This window comes from Schistocerca gregaria, chromosome 1, assembly GCF_023897955.1.
Source record: "Schistocerca gregaria isolate iqSchGreg1 chromosome 1, iqSchGreg1.2, whole genome shotgun sequence".
Lineage (NCBI taxonomy): Eukaryota > Metazoa > Arthropoda > Insecta > Orthoptera > Acrididae > Schistocerca > Schistocerca gregaria.
Window position 1 is genome coordinate 422500635 of NC_064920.1, and position 16493 is coordinate 422517127.

Genomic DNA, 16493 nt, shown 5'->3' on the forward strand with positions numbered 1-16493 from the left:
CGCCATTGCATTGAATGTTGGTTGGATTCAGATGTATAAGATAAACCCACGTCTCGTCACCTGTCACAATGTGATCAAGGAACTCATCATCTGCTTCAGCATAGCGTGTGAGGTAGTCGAGTGCAAAGCCCATCTTTTTGTGTTCTTCTGTTAACAGTTTTGGATCCCAGAGGCCACACAATTTCCTGTACCCTAACTTGACTGTCACAATGTCATACAGAGTTACCATTGACACGTCTGGTATGATCTGATGCAATTATTTCAATGTGAGATGTCTATTCGCATGAATTGCTTCCTCCGTTCTCCGAAGAAGGACATCAGTGATCACAGATGGCCGACCTGTTCTTTGTTCGTCATGAACATCGGTCCTACCTTCAGAGAAAGGACGACACCATTTCGTTACATTTTGTCGATTCATAATGTTCCCATAAACAGAAACAATTTCTTCGTGAATATGCACTGGTCGCTGTTCTTTTGCATGAAGTAAACGTATGGTGGAGGCCACTTCCCATATGGCGGGATTCTGAGTTGGCGCAGCCATTTTAAACACGACCTACTGCAACCAGAAGCAACGTTCAACTGCCGAACGACGGCGAGGAGAAAGCTAACGGTTCAAGGCTACCACCAGTGTTGCCAACTTTCTCACCAAAACTCTTCTGTTCCTCTGGCGTACGGTGTATGTTTACTTTCCGAAATAACCTCGTACATTAGGGCAAACAAGCAACAAATAAACTCGCTGCAACGCAAATCTTTGAACAAAACGAAGGTACCAAAATCATCCCACCTTCGATGGAGACCGTTGTTCGAGATGGTCTCCAAGGATGGGTCTCTCCGAGAATACAGACACCAAAGCAATGCAACGAACAGACCCGGAATTGACATTAGGCAGGTCCACCACAAACTCGCGACCTCCTTACGAGGTAGACCACCGTGCTGCTGCTGCTGGCCGAGCACACGTGTTTTCCTCTTTTGTCCCCGAAAGCACGTCCTTCCGACTCGTAGCGAGCCCTACACCAACTGCCCAGAACGCCAAACACCTGCGAGATCACAACAGGGGCAAAGATCCTGGTACAGCTGGGTAATCGATAGTGTCGCGCCATGAGCTGGTTTGCGAGAAAAGGCGCACCACTGAACAAGAGAAACCAATGTTTCGGTCACAGTTACTGTGGCCATATTCTGAGACTAGTGGTGTGTTCCGTATGTGTATTACAATAAAGTTCCCACTACCTCTGCTTTAAGAGACCAATAACGGCAACGATCTTTTTAAAAACTGTGACGTAATATCATGCAGTAATGACAAAATATAAGGGACTCTGCACAACCAAAACGAAGCAGTAGACCTATAAGAAGGCCACTGTAATCATGGTCAAAACGCTGGTTTCACCAGTATAGTACCTTTTTTTGGGTATCGACTTGGTAACATAAAAAAGAAACTCTTTATGTCAAATTCTAGGTTGCATCATGGAAAGAAATAATAATCCCTGGTCAACATCTGTTGTCACAGTACCCACAAAAACAGAACAGCATATCAATTCCATTGCGACTATTGTTATTTAAAGCAGAAAAGAGTATCAGTCATCTACTCAATGCCAAATATAGCATATATCTTAGATAATCTGAGTGAGTGTTGTTATTTCACAACTGTGGGACTTTGAAGTGAGTACCATCAATTATTATTAGCGGTAATATTTGAAGAGCTTCCAGAGATAACATTCTTAATCCAAACTGATCATAAATTAATATCTTCACATGCCTTTTGGGCTGAAAAACGAACCTGCTACTTTCCAGCTACTGTTGGATGGCGTATTCCCAGGATTAAAACTTAAGAGGTGTATGGTCTATTCTGATAATATGATTTTTTCTCCACAAAGATACCAGCAACGTTTAGTCACTATGTTTATGTGAAGTTTTGGATCGTTTATGTGCAGTATGGTACAGCATTAGCCTGTAAATGTGTCAGTTCTTTCACAGCACATGTCCAACACATGCGCCATATTATCAGTCAAAACGGTGCCCGCACTTATCCGCGACTTGATGAGGCCATCAAAAATTTTCTGACACCCACTAGAGTAAAGGAATCACAGTCATATCTAGGCCCGACCAATTTCTATCGAAAATTCGTTCCAAAATTCGTGGAAGTTGCAAGACCCCTCATAGTGTTGTTAAGAAAAGGAATAAAGTTTATGAGCCATACTTGCAATGCTATTGATTTACCTATCATTTCTCAGCCACTGTTTCGTCTATTTCAAACTTTTCATAGAGGCTAAATAAAATGTAAATGTCGTATGAGTAAGGCCTCCCGTCAGGTAGACCATTAGCCGGGTGCAAGTCGTTCGATTTGAAGCCACTTCAGCGACTTGTGCGTCGATGGGGATGAAATGAAGATAATTAGGAGAACACAACACCCAGTCCCTGAGTGGAGGAAATCCCCACTCCTGCCGAGAATCGAACCTGGGTCCTTAGGTTTCACATAGCACTGCTGCATCCTACCGCTTCTCAGCCACTCAGCTCCCGGGGGCGGACAGACAGGGGCTGTCTGCAAGAGATCGAGTAACTCGGCAGGAGACTTGCTGAGCCGCAGCCAGGGACTGCTAGCTGTGGCTGTGTTCTCGCTGTATTTGGATGGTGTACGTATAATGTGGGCAGTATTTGGCCAATGCATTTTACATGGATCAGTATCCTGGTATTGTAGCAACTATTCAAGAGGGATTTGTTTTCTGTGCTCTATTGGTGCATGTATTTTACTTAATGTGCAGATATTGGTTTTCATGTCCACTACCAGTTCATGTCTTCAGGTTATAAGTAGTTTTAAGTTTTTCAATAATTATCTACAAGTCTTGGTCCAAAAGGACTTGACTTTACTTGCACTACCATTGTGTGCTTTTTTTTCTTAAGATACTTTTAACTTATTGTCAGTTAAGGCTCTAGTTTATTTAATGATGTAAATTTTATGTGTTTTTAACTACTTACATGCTGAAAGGACTTAGATGTCCGCCTTCATTTTCTCTGTTATGATTCAGCCCTTGTTCTATTTACCAGTTATGTTAATCTATTTTCCATTTGTATGTCCTAGAAACTTTACTGAATTGAGAAACCATTCAGCGTGTGGGCCGAGATTGAGCCATTTACCATGCCTTATTTAATATTTGATTTTCGGCCCAGTTATTCTGGATTTATACTTGTTTAAGTATGTTGGTTGATTTACTAATACTCACATTTTATTTATCCTAGCTGTCCGCCATTTCAGTTTCATTTGTCATCAGATTGTGAAGCAGCATTTCTAAAACTCAAAAATTTACTAATTACTAGTCCAGTTCTTCCTTTTCTAGTTTATCAGAACACATCCAGACACCTTGACAGGGTGGAAAAGAATTATCACACAACTGAGAAAGAAATACATTCTGAATAATGTATTTCCAGTGTTATTCGTACTGATGACGTTTAAAAGTAATAATTGACTATGTAGCACTCTCTTGCCTTGCATCTCAGAGCGTTTGATTTTGGAGTAATACATCATTCAGGAATGCTGTATGAAAATGTACATAGTGTGAGTGACAAAGCATGCACCATGGGCTCCACTGGCATACACGAGGAGGAGTGGGAGGAAGCACAAACCTAATCGCTCAGACTGTTTTTCGTTTGCCAGCCAGCTTCCGTTCACCGAAGAAGATGGAATGTTTCACAGAAAGACAAGTTTCAAGCTATATCTCGTTGAACAAGAACATCATACTAGACCGCTCGGCTAATCCCGCCAGACTACAAATGCCTGGTTAAACATCGGGGCACTCGACCAGGCCAGCAATTTGTCGCCGTCTCGAGAGTATGATGCGAGGAACCACCTATGTGAACTCTCGCCTAGGTATCACCCTGAATTTTAATCCCCTCTTGAGCCTTTCCTTTATTTCCGTCATTGCTTCCTCAATTTACTGTTCTAACAGTAAGGAAGAAATGCCGAATGCCTACGCTCCGGATTACTGTGTTGTCCTAATCATCATCGTTTCACCCCCATCGACGCGCAAGTCGCCAAAGTGGCGTCAAGTCGAAAGACTTGCACCAGGCGGACGGCCTACCCGACGGGAGGCCGTCGTCACACGACATTATTATTACCATTTTTAAACCCATCAATTCATTCTTGGGCTTCGATTCTTATTTTTCCTCTTCGTTCTTGTACATATTGTATATAACCTATCTTTCCGTATTGCATACACCTACTTACAGGAGAATTTCGATCATTATACAACATTTTACGTAATCTAAAGCTGTTTCTGTTGACAAATCATATCAAAGTTTCTTTATTTTTATTAATGTTTACTTCCATTATAAAGCGAAAATTAAGAACTACCTCTTTGGTGCCATCACCTTTCCTAAAGCCAAACTGATCATTCTGTAACAGATTTTTTTTCCGTTTTTCTGTATATTATTCTTGACAGTACTTGAATTTATGATCTGTTGAAGCTGATTATGCCTTAGTTGTCGCATTCATCTGCCTTTGATATCTTCTGGATTGTGTCAATGTTTTTCAAAGTCAGACGGTATGTTTCCAGGCCCATAGATTCATATGGTTTAGATGTCACAAGCTCGAACACATTTTGGTCATACTGTCTGATGTTTTGGTTGATGCCTACAATCACATAAGTATGCGTGGCGGGGAATCAATCCCAAAAGCTGCAAGTACCTCCAGGCTCAGTCATTTAGGCTTTCATTTGATCATCGTTTCATGGAAATATACGAAAGCATGTGACATTGTTCGTGGTCTTGGGTTTCGTTGTTCATATTGTCTGTGGTGCTTCGCAAGAAAACAAGGGGTGTAAGGCCCCCCCATGAGAAACGTGACCAGACCTTAACACCACCGCTTCCAAATTTTACTGTTGGCACTACACACGCTAGCAGATTACGTTCAGCGGACATTCGCCATACCGACACCCTGCATTCGGATCGCCACATTATATACCGTGATTCGCCATCCCACACAACGTTTCTCCACGTTCAGTTGTCCATGTTTAAGATCCTTACACCAAGCGAAGCGTCGTTTGGCATTTACCGGTGTGATTTGTGGCTTATGAGCACACGCTCGACCATGAAATTAAATTTTTCTCACCTGTCACAGTAATTGCAGTGGATCGTGATGCAGTTTGGAAGTCCTGTGTGATGGTCTGGGTAGATGTTTGCCTATTACACATTATGATCTTCTTCAACTGTCGGCGGTCTCTGTCAGTCAACAGACGAGGTCGGCATGTACGCTTTTGTGCTGTACGTGTCCCTTCACGTTTCCACTTCACTACCGCATCCCTCGGAAACAGTGGACCTAGGAGTGTTTAGGAGTGTGGAAATCTCGCCTTAGACGTATGACACAAGTGACACCCAATCACCTGACCACGTTCGAAGTCCGTGAGTTCTGCGGAGCGCCCCATTCTTCTCTCTCGACGTCTAAGTTCTACTGAGGTCGCTTATATGGAGTGCCTGGCAGCAGGTGGCAGCACAATGCACCTAATATGAAAAACATATGTGTTTGGGGGGATTCCGGGTACTTTTGATCACATAGTGCCTGTGGGTGGACCGGAATTTGCAATCCCGCAGTCTATATCCACATCATACTCCGAAAACCACCTGACGGTGCGTGGCGAAAAGTACTTCTGGTACCTATCCCTAATCACCCTTCCCTGTTCCACCAGCAAATGGCGCTCGGGAAGATTGATTGCTATAAGCCTCAGCAATAGCTCCAATTCCTCGAATTTCCTCGTCGTGGTCATTTCGTGGTAAGTATGGGGGAGGATGTGCTATGTTATCTGAGAAAGAGCTCTCTCTAAATTTCTATGGTAAATCTCTCCGTGATGCACAACGCATCTCTTGTAGCATTTTCCGCTGGAGTTTGCTGACCAAACGATATTCTGACGTCGCTCTTCGTGAAATCATCTCTCTCTCTTCCACCAGTTCTGCCTGATACGGATCCCAAACTGACGAAAACTCCTCAAGAATCGGTCGAACAAGCGCCGTGTAAGCCACCTCCTTTGTGGATGAGTTAAGATTCTTCGTATGAATCTCAGTCTGGCGTCTGCTTCTCCTAACATTTGTTTTATAGGATCGTTCCAAGTAAGGTCGCCCTGGATAGTTGTTCCTAAATATTTTACGGTAGTCACTGCTTTCAGCAAATTCCCTCGGGCATGGGTGTGTATGTTGCCCTTAGCGTATGTTAAAGTTAGATTAAGTAGTGTGTAAGACTAGCAACCGATAACCTTAGCAGTATGGCCCCGTATGAAGTTACTACCAAATTTCCAGTGAACTGTTGTCATCAGTAGAGCAGTTGTACGTTCCAACAAAGCCCCCCCCCCCCCCCCCGCCACAGACTGCACACAGCACAGTCAGTGACTTTCATACAGAGAGCTACGTGGCGTAACCAACACAAAAACCTAAACAGCCTAATTACATGGTCCCCATGCTCCCCACAAAACATTTTACAAACCGTTTTGGGCAGTGGTCAGTACACATGTGGTAATTTTTTTTATATTTACGCTAATAATATACCAATTGCACACACTTATTAATACGCTGTTGGTCAAAAGCACAAATTGTCCTCACAGTCATGATCATTCATCACAGTAGTAATCGCACTTTGTTTTCTTAAGGGGCACAACAGAGCAAACCCACAGCAGAGTTAGTCAAGTGTTGAAGAATATTGGTATGTAGGTCATCACAGAGCACGACCACAGTATTTCTTGTAGAGATTACGGTATTGGTTGGCCATCAAATGTGCACACTGTAGTCCTTGTAAGAGATGGCCAGCAGCCATCTGTTGCCACTGTTCGGGTGCACAATCACCATCTAAGAGGCTTGTGGACGATATAACAAGTACATAAACCACCACTTGTGCACTCACAAACTTTTGGGAATGTACTCAGAACCAGCACTGCTGTTAACCACTCCCTTGCTGAATTATCAACACACATGCGAGCTTTAACAGTCACTTCTTTTCTTTAACTTCTCACATATTGTGCACATACTACGACCAACATAAACGTGTGCAGTAATCTTACCGTATAATTAATTGGAAAAACTGGTGTCTATACCATTACGAATTTATGGCATAAGAATACAATTATAAAGATACAGCAAACATCATTAAAGAACATAGTAAAACACACAACTTTGGAGTAACAGAGGCTTAACAAAAGAACATAAATAAACATACATCAGTGTTACAGGAATAATGACATAAGTAAATATATAGAAAAAGTGAAATAAGCTTTCGAAACATTTACTTCACACATGAGCATTAAAAGAAAGCAGAACAGAATAAATAATGTCTAAACATCTTTACAAAGTAAACAACATAATATTAATGCAAATTATATGTGAGGATAACAGTGTTCCTCATCATAGTGAATGTAGCTCAGTTTTAGAAGAGAACAAAAATTCTATGAAACATCACATACAGACAAGAAGAACACAAATACACAAGGGTACACATACACATACAAATAGCGTAATAACACGAAAGGAAAGGACAGGGTTTGTTATCAGTGTGACATTTGGCACTGCACTGCAACCCAAAACTTCATTCCACAGATCTTTCCTCTTATTTCAACATTCGTTAACGCAAAAAAAAAAAAAAAATATTCTATCTAAACATGCCTTCTGTATTTATATGTTCACATATGTCTTACCTCATCTTTTTTTTTCCCTTTATCTTACCTCATCATTTGTTTCCAAGAAAGTCCTACCTAAACCAGTTGTTCCAAAACCCTACTTTTTCGTTTATATACTCTTTCAAAATAATAATTCTTCATTGTACACTACCTTTTCTGGCTAAACCCTTAACACAAACAGCATTGACAAAAAAATGCAAATTGGAAAAGTAAGCAGCAATTTATCTAAATTAGCAATGCCCGCCAAAGTGGGCGAGCGGTCCTAGCCGCTATAGTCTAGAGCAACGCGACCGCTACGGTTGCAGAATCGAATCCTGCCTCTCGCATGGATGTGTGTGATGCCCTTAGATGAGATAGGTTTAAGTAATTCTAAGTTCTAGGGACCTAATGACCTCAGATGTTAAGTCACATAGTGCTCAGAGCCATTTGAACCATTTTTTTTACCAAAGCAGATGCAACAGTACAACTAATAGAAGGCAATGTGCAGCAAGACAAAAAATAAATCAGTAGTGTAACAGGCTTAATACAACTTAAAATTCAGTAGGACTATGCGTGGCAAACAGCAGGAGAAAATCAATAACTTATACCTAAATATAACAAAGCTCAAGCAGAAAAAGTATTACAGAATAGATAGCCATGTCTAATACCTATGTCACATCTTAATACTAGAGTGATGCATCACAATAACTTACTCTACCAAACAAGTTACCAAGTTATGTTTGCAATTCCTGTGAAGGAAAATGTCTATTTGTGCTCCCTTTTGTAAGGAAAGTAAATCATAAAATAATTATTTACTGGGTCTGTAGACACAGAACATTTCTATTAGTACGTCTATTAAATGTTATTTTAACCAATGCTGCAGTGCAGCTAGAAACTAGATATTAAACAAAAGAGGCAAGCATATACATAAAACAAAGCATGAAATTTCATTCACTAGACGTATGGCATCTCCTATGGCAGTAAAAAAATCTCTCAACCAGAAAGACAGCAGTCACAATCACATGTGTAGACATAAAATATTTCTGATCATTTCATTAGGCATTTTAGCAAATATCAGAAATTACGAGCTCCAAACTGTAATCATATGTTTTCAAGTATAAATGCATTACGCTAAGGTCACCTTTCTGTTAGCATACTGGTACTTACATTCACACACACTCACCCTTCATAATGATCAAAACCATATCTCGACGTCACAATACACATCGTCATCACAATAATAATATTATAACTCCTCAGTCAAATCTTGAAAACGTCGTAACTTTCTTCAATAATCTCAAAACCTTTTAAAAAAATGCTCTCTTCTCGTTTCAATTAAGACATCTGCCGCAAATGTACTTCAAAAATTATGAGCCCATACCAAATACATCATTCAAAGCTCTCATAGTATTACAATGGTTCCAAAACAATATGAACAATTCACGAAGTACAGACGAAATACAATTTCATAACTGTGAAGTTATCTAACTGTGTAATTTCATAAAGCTGTGTCACTGATTTAGTTTAAAAAAAGTTTGTCTCTCTGTTAAATAATGAGATATCTGTGTAATTCTGTGTCAGAGAAATATGATACTGATGTGTAAAGTTGTATCAGCAAATACCATATTAGCTAGGGCTCCTAGCGCTTGCCACACGCTTTGTACACAAAGTAAGCGTGTACCCCCTGAGGATTAATGTAATTATGCGCTCAGGTGTTACGGATTACAAAACAGAATGAAATGTCTCACCGAAAATCTTCTTTGTATCTTTGTAATTCGAAAATCTTTAAAAAAAGATTTAAGTACAGAATTTAATCACACAAATGCGTGACCTGTGGCGCTAATCTGTGTGTCAAGCTGTAAGATAATTTTTGTCAGTACTTAACGGTAAAAATGTGCCAAGTGTCGTAGTTATCGTCCGCTGTAAGCAAAGTTCTGCAAAATTCAATGTACTTACTTTGTCATAACCAAAAGTGAAAATGTTATGAATATAGATATCGTAGTTATTACGTACATTCATGTGACCAAGAAAGCACTGTACCTTAACACATTGTTGTGCTACAGAAAAGGCTGTCTCATTGTAGCTGTACCACAAAAGTTACTACTAAAACATATTTTACTTTCCAGAAGAATGTAGAAAAAAAATGGTTCAAATGTCGCTGAGCACTATGGGACTCAACATCTGATGTCATCAGTCCCCTAGACTTAGAATTACTTAAACCTAACTAACCTAAGGACATCACACACATCCATGCCCGAGGCAGGATTCAAACCTGCGACTGTAGGAAAGGCGCAGTTCCGGACTGAAGCGCCTAGACACGCTCGGCCACCGTGGCCGTCGAAGAATGTCGAAAAACTGTAATGATATAAAAGATACACTCCAAAAGCAATAATATAAATTATAAGACTTATTAATTGCGTCATGATATAATCGCGTAGCTGTTAAACAAACAAAATACTAAGTCATCTGTAATATCTCAAAAAGTACTTTAAATGAAGAATGTTTTTTCAAGTCAACCAAAATGTTGCATTAAAGCCTCATTAGCAGTATATGTTCTAAGTATGTAAGCCTTATAGTCATTACATAATCATGCTACTAAAAAGCAAGACAGTAGTACACACCATAACACTGTGTCGTCTTTTCACCATAACAACGCATTCGTAATTACTGTCTAAATAAGTTCCTTAGGTTCTTGCCTGGATAGTTAATTTCAAATCATTGTTGCATGTTAACAGATTCTACGTGTGACAAAGCGTACTACTAATGTGAAGTAGCAACCTTAAAGCAACGATTAATTGCGCGACCATGTTTCGATGACCACAGACGCTTTGGCCAACGACTCCCTGAACTTTTGTCCACTGCCGGGAGTCCATAGACATTCTCGAAGCACCTATGAATATCTGAGATTCTATGGTTTTCCGCCAAGACTCAATGACAGCTCTCTACTTGGAATACACCTCCGTTACAGACACCATTGTGAAAGCTACGTATAGCGCGGCTAACTGTCAGAATGTCATGAAGCTATTGGGTCTAAAGGTGGAACATTCCGCATTTTGTCAACTTTAACCGGCCGAGAAAAAGTTGTGCTGCTTTTCTCATACAACGACCTTCGTATGTCAGCATTCTATGAGGAAGAGAAGTACTGCTATTTCTCTGGAGAAAACAAAAAATGTAAATTTTTTAAATGCTGCAATCATTTTTTATTCATTTGTTACAATTGTGATACATAAGACTTTAGAATCATCGCAGTGATGACCTGCATCCACTGACTGTTCGCAGATGGGACAGCAGTCACTCGTTGTGTGTCCCGGCAGCCTTCGCCGCTGCTCTGCCAGCCTTCTTGCCAGCTGTCCTGGCTTTGGCGGCAGTCCTCAATTTCTGTGCTGTTCTGGCTTTGCCTGCTGTCCTGGCTTCGGCATGAGCTGCTGTCCTGGCGAGGTCTGCATGTGCAGCTGCTCCTTTCTGTGACGCTAAAAGGAACAAACGACGTTCGGTAATTACAGCTCAAAATTGACAGCCAATCAAGCTCAAGACCTATTACTTATCAAAAATAAGGAACCTACTGATTACTCTGCAATTGACACTTGAGTGTTTTGTAGTACATACGAACACTTATAGATTAACACTCTACCATCCCACTCTAGAATAGCAGACTGGAAGACCTATCATTTAAATCACTCCGCTCCACTTCTTATTTCTCTTATTTTATCACAATAGTCGTTTTTCCTATGTAGGTGGGAGTTAGCAGCATATTTTGGCTTTCGGGCGAGAAAGTTTGTAATCAAATTTCGTGAAAATATCTCGCCACAATCAAAAATGGATTTCCTTAATGACTGTCATCCCAACTCGCTTGCCAGAGTCGTACAGTCTCTTCCACTTTGTGAAAACTGCTCTTTTTCGCTGCCCTTGATTAATCGTGTGTTGTAAGATCTCAAAACACTCCGAAATAGTCCAGAAGGGGACAGATAGGAGTGGTTCAGGCAGTCTTTTAGTAGGTCTGTTGCATCTTCTCAGTGTTCTGCCAGTAAAACGTACTCGTTGTTTTCCCTTCTCTCAATAAACCGAAGTCGACCATTTGCCTTCCCTATCAAAGTTTTCAACATGCTGGTTCCATTTCATATTGCTTTTCAAAGTTACGCTCAGAAATCTAAAAGGCGCTACTGTATCATACAGGGTACTACTTAAGCTTTATCGGAACATTACAGATTTGTTTTTCCTACGTATCCGTATTAACTTACATTTTTATGCATTTACAGCTAGCTCTCACTCACCACACCAACTGTCTAAGTCATCTTGTATCCTCCTACAGTCACTCAACTTCGACACCTTCCTGTACGCCACAGCACCATGAACATTGCTGCCCATCGTGTCAGCATATTAAAAATAACACCGGGCCTATCACACTACTGTGGCGCTCCTGACGATTCCATTGTATCTGATGAACACTTGCATTCGAGGACAACCTACTGGATTTATTATTTAAGAAGTCTTCCAGCCACTCACTTATTCCATACGTTCGTGCCTTCGTATATTCGGAAATATAGAAATTTGGAATCAACGTGTTGCTCCTCATCCTTAGGTCGCAGTTTATCATGTGAGGAAAGGTCAAGCTGATTCTCGCTCGATCAATGTTTTCTAAAACTGTGCTGATTCTTGGACATAAGCTTTTCGATCTTTAGGAAATTTATTATGTTCAAACTCAGATTATGTTGAAAAATTATGCACCAATCGAGAGTATTAGTCCGTAATTTTGCGTTTCCGTTCTTTTACCCTTCTTTTCTATAGGTGTCACCTGCGCTTTTTTTTCAGTCGTTAGCGACTTTGCGCTGGTGGAGAGATTCGCGATAATTGCAAGTAAGGGGCCATAACTCAAGTCTTTTCACTTGTGACGTATTGTTCCTCAGGCGTCGTCATATGATGTACTACAGTCAGTGGTCCAGCTCAAAATTTCGTCGTATAATTGCATATGATCATTTGGAATGTACTGCTGCGTATTTTTTGTATTTTAGTTGGTACGTGTCCTGATGGTAAGCAAGGTGTTTTGATGAAGCAACAGGTTCTCGCAGATGTTTCACGAAGAATGTGTGACTCACTAATCCGTTGATACACATCAAACCGTTGACGAAAGCAACTCTGGCACTCGCATATGCAAAGTGGAAGAAACTTCTGACTGCAAAGTTTTATCTCTAAAAATTTGGCTTGTTCCTCGTTTCTTCAAAAACTCTCGTCTTCTTTTGATACTTTGTCCACCAGTCTTTAAAATCCAGATTTCCAGATGTGTGAACTTCAGTGACTGCAAGTTTTGCATGTTTTGTGCTGCTTTATGGAATGTGATGTGCTATTTGATGAATAAATAACATCCTGAGTAGCACTGACTTACGGCCTTTAAAACAGCCTGATTGAAACATATTCTGTTCATAAGCTCTGCTTACGTGTAACAACGCTTACAACGAGTTATATTCTACCTTCACACGCTAGCCATAGAATCACAGATACATTACCTGGTGATATATTCTCTAGGTAATGAAAGTTATAGGTTGTCATAGTTCAGAAATTCCGAAAATGCAGTGGATGCGAAGGCTGTTGCACTCTCGGTTTTAAAGGGAATTCACAAGTGAAGACAGGCAAAAGTGAGGAAAGATTCATGCGTCTGTGAAAAGATCTACGCGCAAAGCATACAAGAACTACAACCGTCGTAAGTTAGCAAAAAGATCTGGACGAGAACCAGAGAAAATTGTATGCAAAATCGCTAAACAGGTCTAAGGCTTCCACCCAGTCACTTGTTCTCCGGTCCGGTGTAGCAGCAGAAAATAGTGAAACGAAAGGCAAAGTTTTAATTTCGTCGTATCCCTCTTTTTCGCGTCTCGTCTTCAGTATAACTATAAATAAATTCAGCACCACACATTTAGCTCCTAATAAACACACCACAAACTCGGGAGACACGAGGCACGCGGCAGCCACCTCTTCAACTGTTTGCACTCACAACAGTATCGCCAAATGTTCAGGGCTGAAAGTGTACATTTCAGTGACTTACGCCCATTTTAAACAAAATGTGATTTTCAGTTGCATGTTACAAGGCATACTCTGCATCTTAGAGTTGTGTCTGTGACATTTAATTCACCAATGTTACGAAAAATCAGCACTTCTTTTAGTGCCTTCTTCCTATGGGATCAACCTCTTTAATAGGCCAATATTATCTCATTTTAAAAGACCAAAGCGTTATATGTTTCTGTATTCATGAAATAGCGTATATAGCAATAAATAGGGCACCTATTCTACTTTCTTATTCCTGATATTTTTCTTCTGCAACAGGTTTTTTGAAATTTTATGGTAAGTTGATTTTTTTGACTTAGACTCTATTTTAAAAAGACACCTATTATAGTTATGGGTGCGTTTGATCACTGAACTTTGATATATAGAGCGTTCATTGTAAATTACTGTACCGTGAACATCGGTCTGTGTGCTTAATGGCATGAAAAAGAATCCATGTCTGGAAACTTTTCACTTTTGTGCTAAAAGAGCAAACTCTTCAAACAATGAAATTAACTCTCCTGCAACGTCTAAATGAAAGACAGATAATAATTTGCTACGATTATGTGAAGTAGGAAACTTTAACCAAGTAGTCTGTGAGGTAACAATGCTCGGTGGCACACAAGAAAGTATACAACATTCATGTGTCGCAGTGAATCTCGCGTCTATTCTTACAGTTATGTTCAGCAGTCTTTTCATTAGCGTAACAAGAAGTTGCAATTATGGCAGTTGATAGCATATTAGTGCTTTATTCACTAATCTACTGATTTTTGGAAGGATATTAAATCATAACGCCTAATTCACTCAGTACCTGTGAAAGAGTTGAAGACCCTTCTCTCTGTCGACCTCTTCCTCCAACTCCCTGTCTCCTGTTTACCTCTCTGTCTGTCCGGCTCCTACGTCACTCCCAACCCAGTTGGAGTTAAAGCCTGTATTATATCCTGAACTGCGTACAATTTCTACTTTTCTTGTGAGAAGACAACACTTGGTGTTCCCAAACGCTTTCATAAACGATTTGCGGCCATAGTTAACAGACATTCTGTCTCTCTTTCAAGTGGTTCAGATGGTTCTGTGCACTATGGGATTTAGCTTCTGAGGTCGTCAGTTCCCTAGAACTTAGAACTACTTAAACCTAACTAACCTAAGGACATCACACACAACCATGCCCGAGGCAGGATTCGAACCTGCGACCGTAGCGGTCACGCGGTTCCAGACTGTAGTGCCTAGAACCGCTCGGCCACCTCGGCCGGCGCCTCTCTTTCGTCTGCAAGATTATACTGAGGTCCAGTGAGATGGGACCAGTCTGTTTCGATGGTATATCCTTTGGAATCCAGACAACGGATCCATTAATCATACTAGTTTAAGGCGAGGGACTTAACGATGGCTAGTGTGACCAACTAACTCGTTCTCTTAGATCTTCTCTTCTTTTTCTCTTTGGAACTACATGTAATGGTTGGTGTATGAAATTCCGGTTGAAACTGCTCAAGACCTACTTCATAGAACATTACATGTCTTGTTCTACGACGAAAACCAGGAATGTTTAACAAAATGAGCCAACGTTTTATGCATCAAGACAAAAACATCCACTGTTGCGAGTCACCGCTATGAGGTGAAATAGTACACGTAAAAATGTGACCACCATATTGGTGCCTACATTCATTTCATTAAATTATCGAATGATTTTTGATTTAGCAATTGATTTAGTGTCGGCATAATTCGAGCCAGCAGCCGAGGTTATACGATAAATACAAAATTTTAGAGAAATGTTTTAGAATTACAAGGTGAAAGCTAAATATTTTGTGGCTACTTTTATGAACATTTGAAAGTTAAATAATAAACTTGCATTCTACTGCCTATCATCTTAAGCCCCAATCCTTAAAACATTTCGTGCAACATACACCGTGACTGATAATACCCGATTGATTCCACTTAATTTATTTGTTTGTACATGTCAACCGCGAGTGGTAGAGCAGCAGTAAGACGCAGGCCTCACATTCGGAAAAATGGCTACTCAAATCCCCTTCGTGGCATTTAGATTTAAGTGGCCTGTGATTACCCGAACTCACTTAAGGCAAATGTCGGGATGCTTCCTCTCTCAAGATCACAACCGATTTCCTACCCTGTCCTTCCACAAATCAAACATGTGCTACGTCTGCAATGAACACGTCGTCGAGGGCGCTTGAAACTGAAGTCTTCCTTTCCTTGTCGTAACACTCAGTTAAGGGAACTCTCCCATATAATTGATTTAGACCTATCGTTTTGAGACCTTTGGAACATCACGTTTTATGAATACTAAGTATAAAAAATTGGAAACTGTACCGTGTTCAGTATTTGTGTCCTCGGATCCGTCCGCCGACGAGCCGTCGCTGCTGAGCGTTTTAAGGGCGAATATTGGGCTGATATTGGGCTCCTCCTCTTCTGCAGCACCTCCTGCCCGAGGTAAAGTATGTGTCAGACGGTCATCACTGTAGTCATCAAGATCGTCTCGTGCAATCGGCTTGGCGTCGTCTTGAGCCGTGGCGTGCGGCACGCAGAACACAACCAGGTAGGATCCTGCGAGCGCCAGCAGCAAGAGGCGTGACATCTCCTTGCCTGTGTGATACGGAAGAGTGTCTACACTTTCCAGCTAGACTACCGTACCGTGAAGAACCTCAACGTCTTTTATAGCAACAGGGCGGTGTCAACTGGATACGTTATCGCTACTGCGAGGCAAATGTTTACATGTGAAGTTCAAACGTATGCTAGTAGAGTACAATCACCATAAATTATCTCTTACCATTTTACCGTAGTTGTTACTTCAAAAGGTCTTGTTCTTTTGCCCTTTCATGCAACGAGATATTA

At 40.7% G+C, this 16493-nt stretch overlaps 1 protein-coding gene across 10 annotated transcripts in view; it reads right to left on the reverse strand.

Annotated features, from left to right (window-relative positions):
* LOC126350584 (uncharacterized) overlaps positions 1-16493 on the reverse strand; it is a 364168-nt gene that overhangs the window by 75784 nt on the left and 271891 nt on the right. For 4 of the 10 annotated variants that reach the window (XM_050002540.1, XM_050002537.1, XM_050002534.1 and 1 more), the window contains one exon: positions 10799-11092. The exons of 2 other annotated variants lie outside the window; for them this stretch is intronic. In XM_050002540.1, coding sequence (XP_049858497.1) covers positions 10914-11092 — 179 coding nt within the window. In that variant the 3' untranslated portion in view covers positions 10799-10913. Of the gene's footprint in view, positions 1-10798; positions 11093-15971; positions 16080-16493 lie in introns of those variants that run through there. 4 more of the 10 variants (XM_050002546.1, XM_050002530.1, XM_050002529.1 and 1 more) reach the window with 2 other exon arrangements.